Source organism: Pecten maximus, chromosome 16 (assembly GCF_902652985.1).
Source record: "Pecten maximus chromosome 16, xPecMax1.1, whole genome shotgun sequence".
Lineage (NCBI taxonomy): Eukaryota > Metazoa > Mollusca > Bivalvia > Pectinida > Pectinidae > Pecten > Pecten maximus.
In genome coordinates, this window is record NC_047030.1 from 10843226 (window position 1) to 10859721 (window position 16496).

Genomic DNA, 16496 nt, shown 5'->3' on the forward strand with positions numbered 1-16496 from the left:
AGATCTGTCTTAGATTTCACTTGTAGGATTTGCTCCCTAATGATCAAAAAGATAAAGAAGGAAAAGTAGGGAAAAGAATAGTCTTACATTGACTTTTGACCTACATCAAAGAAATAGTTTATCCGGGTTCGGAGGAATGACTCACTTAGCTGAAGCGGTGTATCATGTACCAAATATTGGTCATTTTGACCTACATTTTGACTTTGACCTACATCAACGAAAAGAAATGTCCGGGCTCTTTATCCTGCACTACTGGTTACTGGTACTTCATATTTAAGGCATGGGTTTAATTAGGCTAGTTAGACATTAGTTGTGTAATGTACCCAAAGTAGGTCACTCTTAATTTAGTTTGACCTTTAACCTACATCAAATAGAACGTTTTCTGGGCTATATCTCACTATTACTAGTAAATGGAACTTCTTAGATGACGCATAGATTTATCTTGCTTGTATGGTTTGGGTTCAATTGCTTTAAACTTCTGGTATCGCCTTCTAAAATTAGTGTTAGTGATCTTTCTGAATTCATTGACATTTTTGTATTTTGAGGTACGAAGTGGATATCTAGTTACTCTAAGTATGCGATGACAGTATTACATATAAGTTTCAATTTCTATTATAGCCCTCTGTGGACCGTGAGGCAAAAACCAGTAAGGGTCTGACTCCACTTCATGTGGCTGCTCTCCACGAAAGTGTAAAATCAATCAACCTGTTCCTTGGGCTTGGTAAATATCTTCCTTATGATTGTCTCTGATCCTGTCAGTATGTAATGGTTAAATTATAGAAATAAAAAGTTATTTGCGAAGATTGATTTTTTTAATGGATTTTGATATTGGAATAATGAAATAGTTTATTTTTGTTCAATTTAAGTCAGAAAGCTTTGATATTTGTATTTTACTAGTTGATACATTATTGTTTTTAATGGATCCTAATATAGTGAACCGGCCTATCCATACAATTCTTGGCAGTATTATCATTTCGTAGACGATGGGATTAAACCTGTTTCCTCCAATCAGCCTGTTGTAGACGTTGACAGCATGGACGATATGGGAAATAACGCACTACACTTGTGTCTCAGGGGAGACGACTCTGACAGCCAACAGGAAGCTTCATTTTTCACAAGCCAGTCTAGGCTAGGCTAGGATGTTTGAGAGCATAAATTCAGTAACTCTTGGTTTGATACTTCGGCTCTGGGCTGTTTCCTTCATCATTATATATTTAATTGCTAGGGGTTTATTTTAAGGGCAACATTTTGTGAATCTGTTGAATTTTTTTCACATTAAAGGATTTAGACTAGTTACTGTATACTTTTGGATAAAATAAATCAAAATGCAGTAGTGCACTTTGCAATATTACAGTGTTACAATTTAAGTGCTTCAATGAATGTTATACTTTCCATTTTACACCAGTCCATGCCTTCTGAAAACAGTGTACAAAGACAGATAGAGATTGGCCTCAAACTGATCCATCGTAGTGTCAAGTACAATGCACGTAACTTGGTCGAGAAGACCAAATTTGGACCCTATTCTTTCATTCCTACAGAAGAATGTGCTATAAACTTCCTATTGAGCCCGCTCCTTAGACACCTAGGACAAGTCCCACCATTTAAAGAAAATTGGTCCCCTTTCAACCAAGAACGCTTTAGACCAAATTTGGAATAAATCCCTTCATTCATACAGAGAAAACAAATTGATATATTTCACTTATTGACCTCAGGTGCCAGGTCTACCGTTTATACAAAATTGGTTCCCTTTTAACCAAGGATGCTTCAGACCAAATTTTGTAAAACTCAGTCGCCCATGACTAGTTTTTAGGGAATATCGACGGCCACCTCGCCACATCGCTGACATGAACTCACTTGTCCTTCGACTTTGGACCCGTTGACCTAAAATGACATTCACTATCAAGATCAGTGCTCAGATGTTCAATAGGTGATTAACTTAATCACTTCATTAGTGAAAATCTCATTTCTACTTTACTGAAAAACAAGAGTGTATGTATTCTTCCAAATTAGGCAGGTACGAGCGCTATACTCTTATTATTTTAATAATGATAATTTTACCAGAATTGACTTTAATCGTCTTTTGAACAACTGATGCCAAAATCCTTAAGGGTTTCTGTCAAGATCTAACGATAAAACAACTTGTGTCCAGAATTTAGTTGTGATAATTTTTTTTATTGACATACTTGAAAATATTTTCGATGTACATATTTGGGTATGATGATCTCCTAAAAGATTTTGTACACACTATATTGATTTAACTGGACATTCCATGTTATTGACATTGAAAAGTATATTTGTTGATGAATTAGAAATACACAGGTTCGTGAAAAGCTTTGAACCTCACAAGTATGAGACTGACAGCGATGACTATATCTAGAGTCTTCCCTGCCAGCCCCATAACCAGACATGTACACACTTTCTCATTACACATGCATACCGATATTTCATTTTCAGTCAGAACAATAAATGAGTTACACTCGAGGGTTTCAAGACACATAACCCATACTGTAGTACAACTCTGGTACAATGTGCATACCCCATACGTAGCACCGAGAACTCCCATACCATACTACAACACCTACACATAACCCTTACGGAGTCCTTGGAACTCCAATATGGTACTACAACACCGGTACATTAACCTTACGTAGTCCCGGGAACTCCCATACCGTAGTACAACACCGAGTACATAACCCTTACGTAGTCCTTGGAACTTCCATGCCATACTACAACACCTATACATAACCCTTCCGGAGTCCTTGGAACTCCCATACCATAGTACAACACCTATACATAACCCATACGTTGTCCTTGGAACTCCCATACCATACTACAACACCGGTTCATAACCCTTACGGAGTCCTTGGAACTCCCATGCCATACTACAACACCGAGTACATAACCCATACGGAGTCCTTGGCACTCCCATACCATACTACAACACCGGTACATAACCCATACGGAGTCCTTGGAACTCCCATACCATAGTACAACACCTATACATAACCCATACGTAGTCCATCGAACTCTCATACAAGAGTGCAACACCGGTTTCAATTTTTTATACTTAACCAATAAAAATAACAAAAATGGACTATTCACGGAACTCCGAACTCCAAACGGTTTTGTCTTGTACCAAAAAAACTTACAAGACCCTATACCATCTTTTATGGACATTCAGTTGGGTGCAAACATGTAGGTAACAAGAGAGGAACATGCAACGACCAAACCAGAACTCGAACTCAGGACCTCCAGACTCTAGATGGACGCTCTAACCATTTCAGCTCCCTGTCAACGTGCACTGGCGTTCAGGCTAGTTCTGCTTCACATACATACTAATTTGTTACCTCGTCATTTGCATGTGTATATAAAACAAAATTAAGACAGAAACCTTAATCCTATATTGAGTCATCACATTTGACATTTTTAATTCATGTGAAAAAGAAATATCTTTCATCAATAGCTTTATAATTCACGAGGCCATTGAAGATATGTCTTTGTAAGTTTGTATACCAACCTAATACGGAAAAAACATAGCCGGCAGTTTAGTCACTACTTGTCACAAAATCCATGAAATCTCGTCCACTGTAAACAAATATATCCTATTAACACCAACAAATGTAAAAAAAAAAAAAAAAAAAAAAATACAATAATGAAAACAGTGTTCTACAATGATTACTTTTAAGACTTAGGCCGAGTTCAATAGGATTCCGTCAGGATGCAATTGAATTTAAAACATGAAAAGAGAAGATCAAACATCCATGGGCTGGTGAATCAAGAAACCTTTTTTGTATAAAATATAAAAATAGTTAAACTTGTTTTAAATCGACCATACTCTCTGTAGGAAATGTAGCAACTTTATATAACCTATGATTGCAATGTTGTATTACGTCTTTTTAAATGATTTCATATAAATATTGATAAAAAAGTAAGAAATAATTTTACCAGTAAAATAGAATGTGTAGTAAAACCTAAGATAAACATAAATAAAGTTTAATGGCCGCAAGCTTCCACCATCCATATCATTGTTTACGTTTCCATGGTACCCGATTCTAGTGAATAATTAGGTAGTCTACAGATTTTCTAAAAATGAAACATGTTACATTTGTTATCCGAACATATGCAAATGCTAGTATTTAGACATAACATTCAAATGGACTCATCTTATCTCGTATCTAAATATATCCATTTCTCTGATTGGTTAACGTTTTGACCTCAGTAAGCGTTCTGCTGAGTGATTGATAAAGAGGTCCAGGATTTCAAACATGGTCATCACGCTAGCTCCCACAAAAAGTCCCATTGATCCGCCAATATCGCCTGAAACATAACATAACATAATAACAACCTCTCCGCCATTTTGTCTTCTCAATAGTGTCAAAATTCAATATTCACAATTAGATACAGAGGGGAACCTTTGTGAAAAATACGCATTTTTGTTGTTGTTTTCTTTTGAGAAATTGTGATAACAAACATCAACAGTCAAAATTTAAAACATCCATCAGTTTGCCATATAGATTTCCAATCAAATCAAAATTCAATGCACGACAACGGACCAAGGGCAACCTACTTATTAATGATAAATGTCATTCAGGTACTTTTCAAGAAAAAGAGATAACAAGGATTATCATGGATTGACCACCAGGACTATATGTCATACTTAGTAAAAATAGATATTAAGACACGATACCATGCATAGTGAACGCTCAGTAAACATCATATACAATGACCAGAAGAAATGTTGGAGTTGATGTCACACTTACATAATAATGAGAAAATATCGTAAGCCCTTTGTTGTCGGATCTCTTCGTAATTCATTTCTCTATAATATATATCCAACTCTAGGTAATTGTCCCTGAAATAAATATATATAGCTAATGTATGGTACAAAGGTTAGATAAAGAAAATATTCACATAGTGCTAATCATTATTTTGCAAAACAAGAAATCGTGTTAGCCAATTACTGAACTATCAGCTGTCGGATGGATTTTAGTGTTCTCCTCTCAACCTATGAGGAAGTTCATGAATTGGTGTTTTTTTGTTTTTTTTTTAACAATCCTGCCAGCTTTAATTTTTTTCTTTATCGAGGATTGCATACAGCTCGGAGACTACATGCCTTAAACGTCATCAGATAACATGAACTCGGAATGACCACTGCAATATTAGTATAACCTCATGGCTTACCTGTTACCTACCTGATATTTGTACTAATAAGATTTATGTTTATTTTCTGCAAATTTCACTGTCTGATGAATTTCGACATTTAAAACATACACCACTCACCGGTGAAACCTTTGAAAAATACCTCACTTCCCGATGAACATACCGGATCAGCCATCCAAACATACAGAATTCTATCCTTAGTGGAACCTTTCAAACATACTTCACTCCCCGATGAACCTTCCAATTATACTCCACTCCCCAGTGAAACCTTTCAAACATACTTCACTCCCCGATTGAACCTTCCAATTATACTCCACTCCCCAGTGAAACCTTTAAAACATACTTAACTCCTCGATGAAACTTTCAAAACATATTTCACTCCCCGATTAAAACCTTCCAATTATACCTCACCTCCCGGAACTTTAAAACATACACTCCGATGAACTTCCAAAAGCAGTCACTCCCATGCCTTTAAACATACTTTCGCCCGTGAAACCTCGAAAAACCTCATTCCGATACACAGATCGCTTCAACATGTTCTATACCTACATGATCATACTCCCAAACACTTAACACTAATAAACTTATATGAAGCACCTTTAAAACATATCAATGTAGTAAGGACCTACCCATCAGTGATGAACTTACATGATAACATTATGGTCCACTTTGGTTGACATCACGTAGTTAGACAGATGTTCCTGCATCTGATCCATCGAACTATGGAAAAGGTTGTCCTTTAGACCCACTATAAACCGTATATCATTTGTGTCTCGATGTAAAGTATAGCTATTTTCAAGTTCATAGGAAACATCTGTACTGTTTTCCAAGAAACTGGTCATATTTCTGTATATATAATACTCCATCATTTCCTCATCTTCTAAAATCGTTTTCCAGATGGACTTTCCTACTGGAATCAAGGCAGTCCAGCCATCGTATATTGCATGGCCGCGATTCCTGACCTCTTGGAAAAACATCTTTAAATTTACAGATGCAGTATGTACCTTTTCCACTTGCGCCATTCTCGCAACATCGAGCTTTCTTATGGATGCGTCCTCGAAGTAATTGACAGCCCGATCAACTAGATCCGAAAGAACATGTAGAGTTGAGTTTGACAAATTTTCAAGAGAATCCTTCAATTGCAACAAATTGTCCGTTATGCTCTGGATCGTCGCCATAAAGTGTGTTTTTGTTTTCTTAAAGTTGTCTTGTCGGCTTATAACCACTCTTAAAGGTCTCTCTATACTTTCGTAGTAAAACACACTCTTGCTATGATAGAACCTCTCGCAAGCGTCTACATATTCTCCGCTGATGGAGACCATTCTTGTGATATTAAGACTGTTCGTTTGCATCACTTCTTGTAGAAACTCGAGGTATTCAAGCAAACTACCAATGATAGCCTCGATATCATCCCTCAGGCGTGGACCGTATAACCTAGCGTAAGCATTATGGGTAAGAGAAGCATTAAGAAGTATTTTGGGTACCATCATGACATTATGTGTTCTAGGCACCCTTAAAAATTTATACCGAAACAAGGGGGTTCCCGTTCTGTATGCCTCGTATAGTTCTGTATAATTAGAGAGAGCTCGCTTGGCAGTTTCCATGCGATCCTGTATTTTAGCACCTATAATGGTATAAAGAATTATTCGTCTATCCAAATTGCTCTCAAATGCATCTGAAACTAAATCCTTGAGATACGTCTCCGTAACAAAGACAAACTCGTGGAAACCAATACAGAGAAGGTTTAATGTCCTTTCTTCCATTGCGTCCCTTACTCGTATAAAGTTTCGTCTGATGTTGTATTCCTGATACCTATAAAGGAAATCTTTCTTTCGCCAGGCACTCATCATTTTTTCAGATACTTTTTCCACAATTTCTACCTGTTTTGAAATTCGCTTTCTCATGTCGTTGTAAAGCAGTGTTTTCACTGATGTTAATGAGTCATTTACGGCGAGCACAACGGTTTGGAATTTCTCCAACTTTTCCTTCTCCATGCGATTGGTTATCTCCCTTGCTCGCGTTAGCTCATCGGTCATCTCTGAAGTGATGACCTTGTCCAGAATCTTGTCCACTGCATGACGGGAAGTGGTAGCATATGACAAAGTGGGATCAAACATAAGTGTTTTACAGGAAGTGGGGCATGTGCACTGCTGACTTCCTGTTTGTACCGACAGCACTAACGAAAAATGGAAGCATATAAATAAGATATGACATGCCTAATGTATGTGGCGATAGACAGAATTGTATCATTTTGTATTTACTGGTGATTACTGTAAACAACACTTGTGTTTATATTGATTTGCATATTGTAAAATTATTTTTTAAAAACAGTTGAAATACATTAGCCAAGTGTAACATGTATATGATTCACATTTGCAATGATAAAGTTCCCAGTGACGTTTGCTGAGTTATGTGAATGTAAAAGCTGCTAATATATTAATATGAGGTAATGTATCTTACAATATTCCTGTTTGGCTGGCAGAAAGCAACTAAAATACTCTTTCAGGGAACATATTCTCGGCCTGTCTGAAAGGAGAAGAAAAACATCTATGAGCGTCATATGCATTATAAATATACACAAGTTACTTCGCAAATCTATACAAAAACGTAATCTTGACAAAGCAAACAAACACCATTACACCGGTACAAACTACCATTTCATAATGTTCTGGTAGAACCAAATTTTTATAAGCATTAAGAGAAATTATAATATCTCATATCTCAAATTTATTCTATGGGGGTAGCAGTTCATTTTTTCTGTTCTTACATGAAGGGGTACTCTGACTCAATGAAAGTCAATTGATTCAATAGAGTGGTTTGAAGGTAACTTACTATCGATGCTTGGCATGTAGAAGTCACGACAACCACACTTTCCGGCAATATATGTCATTAAACATTCCAGGCGACAGGAGTCGAATGTATAATAGTCAAAGTAGGCCAGACCCTTCTCACTACACTGTCCATGTGGAGGAGGTAGGTTCTCAAGCTATGGATTGAAATAGTTTAGATTGTAAGATACGTACATTTGCTTAACAAATGTTTACAAATGTTTAACTATTGTTACTTCCGCAGTATCATTAGGGAACTACCAGGGTTGGAAATCCTAAGTTCATACGAAATATTTAGTATTAAAATTTCGACTAATGCATGTTGATATTATTTTGATATGTATACCTTACTTATGTAATTACGTTTATGGCCTTTAGTAAATAACAATGTAGGATTTTAGCGTGACGTTTTGGTTACTCCACGAGTCATTACTCTGAACTGTCGAGTTTACTGCACTCTGATACACATTGAAGCTCGGGTCATTTGTCAGATCTGAACTGTCGAGTTCACTGTACGCTGGTTACCCTCAAAACATACACTGATTGTGATATATACCAAAGTTTATTACTGGTCATTTGTCTGATGAAGGTGATAGTGTAGTCAATAAAACGCTACGCTCAAATCCAACACTGGCTTTGATATATACTCATGACAGTGACAGCGTAGTCACCGAAAAGTTACGCTCAAATTATATATACTCTATATACTCGTCATTGTACAAAATTATATAGAGTTTTTTTTGACATCGTGCAGAGATATACATGACTTATCCTTGCTTTGTGTCACCATATGTATACGTGATTTGAAATATTAATCAAATTTCTTATACAAACTTAGGCAAAACGTTGTAAATAATGTCAAGATCACCCTCCCAAATCCAAACAAAACAATTAAAAATCAAAGTGCGACTAAAGTAACTTTTTGTGACTGGCCCTACGGGATTTCACCACGGGGCCAGTCACAATGAAAACAATTACAACAGCAGAATGTTTACAAGGAGTGTTGCGCGAAATTTCATAACATGATATTAATTAATAGATTACCCCCGTGAAATTTAGTAACTATACGGTAAGTTATGATAGAAAATTACGCTGCCGATAAATCTCGTCAACTAGAAATGGATTCATTTTTTATTGAAGATAACTTGTATCGTAAAGGTTGTTAACCCGACTTACTGCTATGACTTGAAGTCCAATAAAAGCATGTGTGCCAGTGGGGACGGAGATACCAAGTTCTCTGACCCGGGCCAAATCTTGCTGTCCGTGCGCGAGGACCTTGACGCCTGCTGCGCTACTGGGACCAGGCATGTATTCGTACTGTTCAACATTCAACAGCAAGCGGAGGCCTGCATCGGACCCTGTAACGGTGTATCGATTAAACACATTGTACAAAAGACACAAATAAGTAGTATTACATTTCAATACAAATTGCAATTAAGTTATTTTGGAGCCAAAACAATAAACTCTTTTATACATCTGTTTCGTTCTTCTATGATTCGTTAGTGATGCTGCGCAGGCAAAATGTCTTCAGGTAAATTTGACCTAAATTCTTTAATTAATTGACTTTTCTTATCTTTTCAGGTCAATCTGACCTGAAATTTACCTGAATTGACATGAAGACATTTCGCCTATGTAAGGTCCCAAGGCTTCGAGAAGCATTCAAAATAGTTCAAAAAAAATGTCGCAATCTGGTGGCTGAGGTGCAATATTCCCATAATTTAATGTGTTCCATAATTTAATATTTTTTATTGTTTTCAATATCATACATATTCTGAACCGTGCTGCTGATCAAAAGAAGATTAATACGTGGAGTGCAGGTTATGGCAAACATCGTGGACTAATGTCTACCAGCAGTGTCTACCACCTGCAGTCCCAAATAATTCATCATTGCACGTACTGGTAAATCTACCAGAAGTATGTTGGTATGAAGTATTGGAAACATACCTGAAGATGACGTTATCAGAACTGAGGAAGGGTCTGTATTAGAGTTGAACGTATAGCAGAGCCCATGGTCTGTAAGTACAGTTGTGAAATTTTCCGGACCACAAGGTAAATCACCCCAAGTACATCTATATAAAAAAAATTAAAATCAATTACTAAAATGTTTTGATAATTCGGTCATTTTATGTGTGCTGTTAGCAGGTATGTTACTGATTGCGAACCGAAATTAACTATTTCATTGTTTAAGGTGGAATGTATTTTGACTCGTTATACATATATTATAATTACCTACACGACAAGCTGGTATTATCAGCTACGATTCAACAACATTGAACATACATTTTGCACTAAAAAAAATCTGTGCATTTAAATCACTTTCATTCTGTCAAGTTTAATTTCAAGTGGTTCAAATTTTAACTTATTACGAGAATTATATTGTGAACAAAAGAACCAAATTGAGCTAGCACATTTTTGTCAGGCTCCTACCTGACTTGGTGTGCATATCAAATTTGGTCAAGTCCCAACTGCCTTAAGCACTCTTAGCTTCATGAAACTGTATCTTGAATCAAATTATGGCCATTTCAAATCTGAAAGTTCCCCAAAATGTTTGGTTAACCGTTAAAATTTGAATCGGAGAGAAAAAAACCTTTAACAGTATACTTAAGCAGCAATTACTCCTCAGGATTGACAAAAGTCATTTTGATATTTCTGATATGTATATTCTCACTAGGCCGGCGATACTTGCTTGACAATGAGGTTGTTCTTCTTGTGTCCTGTAAGCCAAAATAATTCACTGATCGCAAGGTGGGAGGCGTTGTACACATCTAGCTCGGATACATTGAAACTTTTGAGGGATTTTTTGTACACAGTCTCGATCAGTCGGTATAACTCCTGGTCTGTCGCGGCCGTAGCTCTTAAAATAAACATGTCAATAATTAGTATGATTTGCAATCTCATTTAGCAGCTAGTTATCATAACTTAAAAAACAAATTTGTTATGATATGTTTTCCTCTGTCGAGAAAGTGCATCTTATAGTTCGTCATATTTCCATTTATAAATTACCATCTTCGTCAGGTATCAGCGAGGATTACCTTCCGTCTGCCGAGATATCTTACCCGCAGAGTGAGGATTTCTTCCACAAATCTGACGAGGTTTATTCTTTACATAAATCAAGCGTCAATTTACGAGTGTAGTATTCCCGCACGATGCATGCGAGTTTATACACTTAACCTTTAAACAATGTTCACAGGTTGCTGCCATTTTACACACGATAACAATAAGTAGACTGATTATTTTCAATTGTGTATGACTTCTGGCCAATTTGTTGATACATTAACTGAATTGCCAACATGCTCAAAAAGGGAAAATGAATAAATTTTAAAACTAACTTGTTAACTGCAACTTTGTAATTTAAGATACAATATCAACTGTCAGCCAATGAAGACAATATCTTAATTCATATCATCGTATAAACCTGTATCACGGTAAGACTTCCATTACATTGGTGAATGGTATAGAATTTTGTTGATAAATACTATTTACTACTATAAAAGCATTTGATATATCAATTCTAATGACGAGGTAAGATGGCTATGGTATTGTCGGTAAAAATATTTATAAATATTCTGGACATTTGAAGTATATAGTGAACTAGTAGTATCTCTACAATTTAGCTTTATTTGTTATACCTTGCATATGAAGGTGTTTTGCTACAAAGGCTGACAAAAGGGACTAGTCGTATTTGGCCTTGAACCTGGCCTTACCTGAAATCTATTTTATTTACACCGAGTGGAAGTAAAGCGACTGCTTGTCTTTTTTGTTTTTTGTTTTAGTTTGAACCTGACCTTACCTGACTACACTGCTTGTAGCTGACTAGAACCTGACTTTACCTTAATGTATTTTGGTAGCATAGGGTTACAGTAGGTAAGTGCAATGACTGGTTGTCTTTGACCATGAATCTGACTTTACCTGAATGTGTTTTGGTTACACAGAGTGACCGCAGGGAAATACAGCGACTGGTTGTAGTTGACCTTGACGTTGACATTGACCGGGTTTTCATAGTAATACATAATTCTGTCGACTATCTGGAAAGTCATCACACCAGAACACACCAGGACAAGCAGAAACCAAACCAACCTAGAAGGATTAGAAATAATGAAGTACGATAAAAACTTGTAACAAAAAGTTAAACATAATGACCTCCTCTATAGTACAATGTATAAGATTTTCCAGATTCAGATTTTTATTGATAACTCAGACACACACATTATATATAAAGTCATTGTGTATTACAAGAGGTCAAACATAAACAGCAAATTTTATACATGGCTGACACATCAAATATCTTACAATCTATTAATTTTTTTCAAGTCTTTCAACAAACTTTCTAACATTTGAGAGCACACGAACATTACATAGAGAAACTAAACCTTTCATTTTTGTCAGATTTGGGTATGTACAATAATAATTTGGAATATATAAATTTCTAATTAAGCATACTCATTCATAATAATTTAAATAAATAATTATACTCGTGACCAATACCATTGGAGCACAACCCAACGTTACACAATAATGTATGTGATGTTTGATGATATGCCTAGTGGTCTCTTTGTCAGATTGTGTCAGGTTTTGTCTTTACCCTGATTTGACCTAGATTTGTATGGCGGGTGTCGTCGATGAAGACGCTTTCTCTTCAATGGCACCTGGTCTTATTCTTGGATGTTTTAAATGAAAATCTATATTTTATTCGTATACTGCCCTCGTTTTGATGACTTTTAGTTCAAATTACGGTTTGGTTTGAATATTGCTATTCTCTGTTATTGTCATACCATACACATGTACATGTATCCACCTCCAAAACGTTACGAACCTATGTCAGTTTGAGAAAATAAAATTAACATACAGACTTTGTGGCCTAAATTTACCAAATATCTTATCACTGTGCAAAGACAAGTGAATAGCACCTTCAAATACACATTTATTACTTAATCCAATGGATACAAAACAATGAAGAAAACTTCATCACGGAAGAAAACAATGGAAATCAAAACAAACTCAGTCCGTATAAAGACCATCCGTCGAATCGTGCTTATGGATCAAACTGTGTATGGTATACATGTATCTGTAATCTGAAACTAGATACTAATCACGAATTTAATTTCTCTGAATCAAAATTTCCATATGAATTATGGGTTTATAATTCACAGAAATAAGTAAATCCTACACGTTACGGGTCTTTGTGTAAATTCATTAACTATTATTATTATATAAAATGTTACAAAAAGTGATTCTTTTCATCCATGTGAGTCTCTCGGGAAACTGCTCTCATTATTATATGTATATGTCGAATTCATTTAGTTGTTCTCAATGACAAACGTACGGTCTATAATCCCTATATGTGAACACATGACATCCTAATGCAAGTCATGCATTATGATATAACGCTGTTCATGGCGAAACATCAATTTCAACTAAACAGGGCAAAATCACAAAAGAATATCCGGTTGTTTTCGCAGGATAAAAATTCACGATTTTCATTAACAACGCCTTGTTTGGGTTTCTCTATTCTTTTCTCTGCAGACACTTGCTTGTTCTTAATGTTTTCCATATATTTTTCCTATGCCATGCTGAGCATTCAAACACCAGGATGGTTCAGCGCGTTTAATCACTAATTGCACCTATAAACACAAGTATGTATGACCATGATATATTTTAAACATGTACAATTTAAATAATTTTATCAACTGTCATTTTTAGCATTTAATCTGTTCTGTACAAATAATTGTCAAAATAACATTGAATTGAAGGGTTTGTTTGTTGGTTGTTTGGTTTGCTGTGTTTATAACCCCGTGAACAACCAGGGTTATTTTGAGGCGGGATCTCGTTGTAACAGCTGGTGACTGCCTCACAGAACAACATACAGGAGGCCCGTTGTATGCAATCCAGAGCAATCAAGGTAAAGGTTATTGCTCAAGGACACAACCTTGATCGGGAGTGCTAATGACGATGTAATATAACGTCTTATTATTTCGCGGATCACATTTTCGCGACCACGTCAATGGCCCGCGAAATAGTAAAAATACTATACCCACAAACGTGATTGGCTATACGGCAATACAAATTAAACATGAGCGTAGGATTGGTGTGACTAGACATTCTGATAATGGCTACCAGAGGCTGAATCACCGCTTTAAACTTGTTACTCTGTTATGTGAATCATGGATATATAGCTACTGAATTGTATTCCAGAAGCTCGTAGTTACACCATAATGTGCTGGATTTATCGGTCATAGCCAGATCCCATGTCGTGTTGTCTCCAGCTACCTTCAATTACAGCCAGTCATTATCTGTTGGGTAAACCTCTATTAGTCACACTGATTGTAGCCGAGTCAGAATAAAAGTTGATTTATTGTTTATGTCACTTCAGTAAGAAAACTTAAAGTTTCTATGTTAGAAGGAATGAGGACGTCAGGTATATGTCAAAAAAGTATACATTTTGTTCCCTGGAAAACCATTTATTTTTCTAAACCGTCATAATGAATTTAAAAGCAAAAACACAGTTAGCAGCATTAAGATTGACATGTATGAGAAATAATTTCCTGTCAGTATTACCACTCATTGCAGAAAACGTAATGTTGTTTTGAAAAATAGTTCCCTAGTTACGAAACGGAAGCTTCATCGTCACATCCGAGGTCACGTGGCGGGAGTGACATTCGAAGAGGTCCGAGTGCGTCGGTATGAGGATGTGCGCATTATTCTCGATGCACCTGAACAATAAACAGTTCGCCTTGCCTTACCTGAAAATACAATGAACTATTCGCTATGAATTCATAATTTTGATCTTGTATACAAACGTGCGTGTTGCATTGTGAGATACATAGCCAACGTTTCGTACATATGAAGTCCACATACTATCATCATCAAAAATATCTAAAGCAGAGATAATTTTGTGATGATTTTCAATTAACACATGTATGTTCCTCAAAGATAAAACGATATGCAAACATCGTAATTTGATGTAGACTTACTGCTCAAATCAAACACATACAATGTCGTAACAGTTTGTTTAATCATCACTGCACATGGCCATCACACATTGAGTTCATTTATAAAAACAAACAACCCCACAAACCTGTACATTATGTAGTAGCTACTGGAGAATGCTCTGATCTGCTGAACAGTTGCCAGACACTATCTTAAACTTGAGTGGTTCTTAATGCGGACACACTCCTGTAATCCACAGGCCGTCAAACTTCTATTTAACGTTATAGAAAACTGAATCTTAGCCCCAATCGTTAAATGTCCAGTGAGGAAGGATATTTTGATCACATTAAACCACAATGGTTTTTGTATTTGTATAGAGTGGTATCCTATCTACCCTATTAAAACATGCTGTATAGTTTGAATTTATATAGAGTGGTATCCTATCTACCCTATTAAAACATGTTGTATAGTTTGAATTTGTATAGAGTGGTATCCTATCTACCCTACTAAAACATGCTGTATAGTAATCATCATTGCTATTTGGTTATAAAAAAAACAGGTCTCATCAAAAGATCACTTGCAGTAACTATATCAGTCTGCACCGGCTGTATTCTTTAATATGGAATTTCTCATATTTAATTACAATTTTCTTGACATCCTCTTTACTTCATTAATTATTATTGTCATTTTAGGAAATTTACTCTAAAATTAGTCATAATTGTCTCTTAAACTAAGATAAAATACGATATTGAAATAAATAAAGGAAATTTTCAATATGTAAAACAACTTAGTACTTATTTAACTGTTTAGCATTGATCGTAAAAACACGTAATAGTGTGATCAGTTCTGTTTTGATTTTAAAATTTGTAAGAATTTGAACTCTTTTGCGTTGATTGTAAAATTATGTGATAGTGTGAACTATTTGCTTTCATGGTAAAAGTATGTAATAGTGTGAACTATTTGCTTTCATGGTAAGAGTATGTAATAGTGTAAATTATGTAATAATGTGAACTGTTTGCTTTCATTGTAAAAGTATGTAATAGGGTGAACTATTTGATTTCATTGTAAAGGTTTGTATAATAGTGTGAACTGTTTGCTTTAATGGTAAAAGTATGTAATAGTGTGAACTATTTGCTTTAATGGTAAAAGTATGTAATAGTGTAAATTATGTAATAATGTGAACTGTTTGCTTTCATTGTAAAAGTATGTAATAGGGTGAACTATTTGCTTTCATGGTAAGGGTATGTGATAGTGTGAATTATTTGATTTCAGTGTAAATTATATAATAGTGTGAACTATTTGCTTTCATGGTAAAAGTATGTAATAGTGTGAACTATTTGCTTTCATGGTAAAAGTATGTAATAGTGTGAACTATTTGGTTTCATTGTAAAGGTTTGTATAATAGTGTGAACTGTTTGCTTTAATGGTAAAAGTGTGTAATAGTGTGAACTATTTGCTTTCATTGTAAAAGTATGTAATAGTGTGAACTATTTGCTTTCATTGTAAAAGTATGTAAGTGTGACTAGAAGATGAGTCACTGCACTTGGTTGTAAACTATTTCGTACTTAATGCTCTTTTTTT

The 16496-nt window shown here is 35.5% G+C and overlaps 1 protein-coding gene across 1 annotated transcript in view; it reads right to left on the reverse strand.

Annotated features, from left to right (window-relative positions):
- Window positions 1-2151: 2151 nt before the first annotated feature.
- Window positions 2152-16496, reverse strand: part of LOC117344638 — a 33446-nt gene continuing 19101 nt past the window's right edge. Inside the window, exons 3-11 of the mRNA XM_033907465.1 lie at window positions 11898-12065; window positions 10666-10842; window positions 9933-10057; window positions 9165-9346; window positions 7993-8146; window positions 7621-7686; window positions 5809-7336; window positions 4761-4852; window positions 2152-4317 (exon numbers count right to left, since the gene is read on the reverse strand). Coding sequence (XP_033763356.1) covers window positions 4202-4317; window positions 4761-4852; window positions 5809-7336; window positions 7621-7686; window positions 7993-8146; window positions 9165-9346; window positions 9933-10057; window positions 10666-10842; window positions 11898-12065 — 2608 coding nt within the window. The 3' untranslated portion in view covers window positions 2152-4201. The remainder of the gene's footprint in view (window positions 4318-4760; window positions 4853-5808; window positions 7337-7620; window positions 7687-7992; window positions 8147-9164; window positions 9347-9932; window positions 10058-10665; window positions 10843-11897; window positions 12066-16496) is intronic.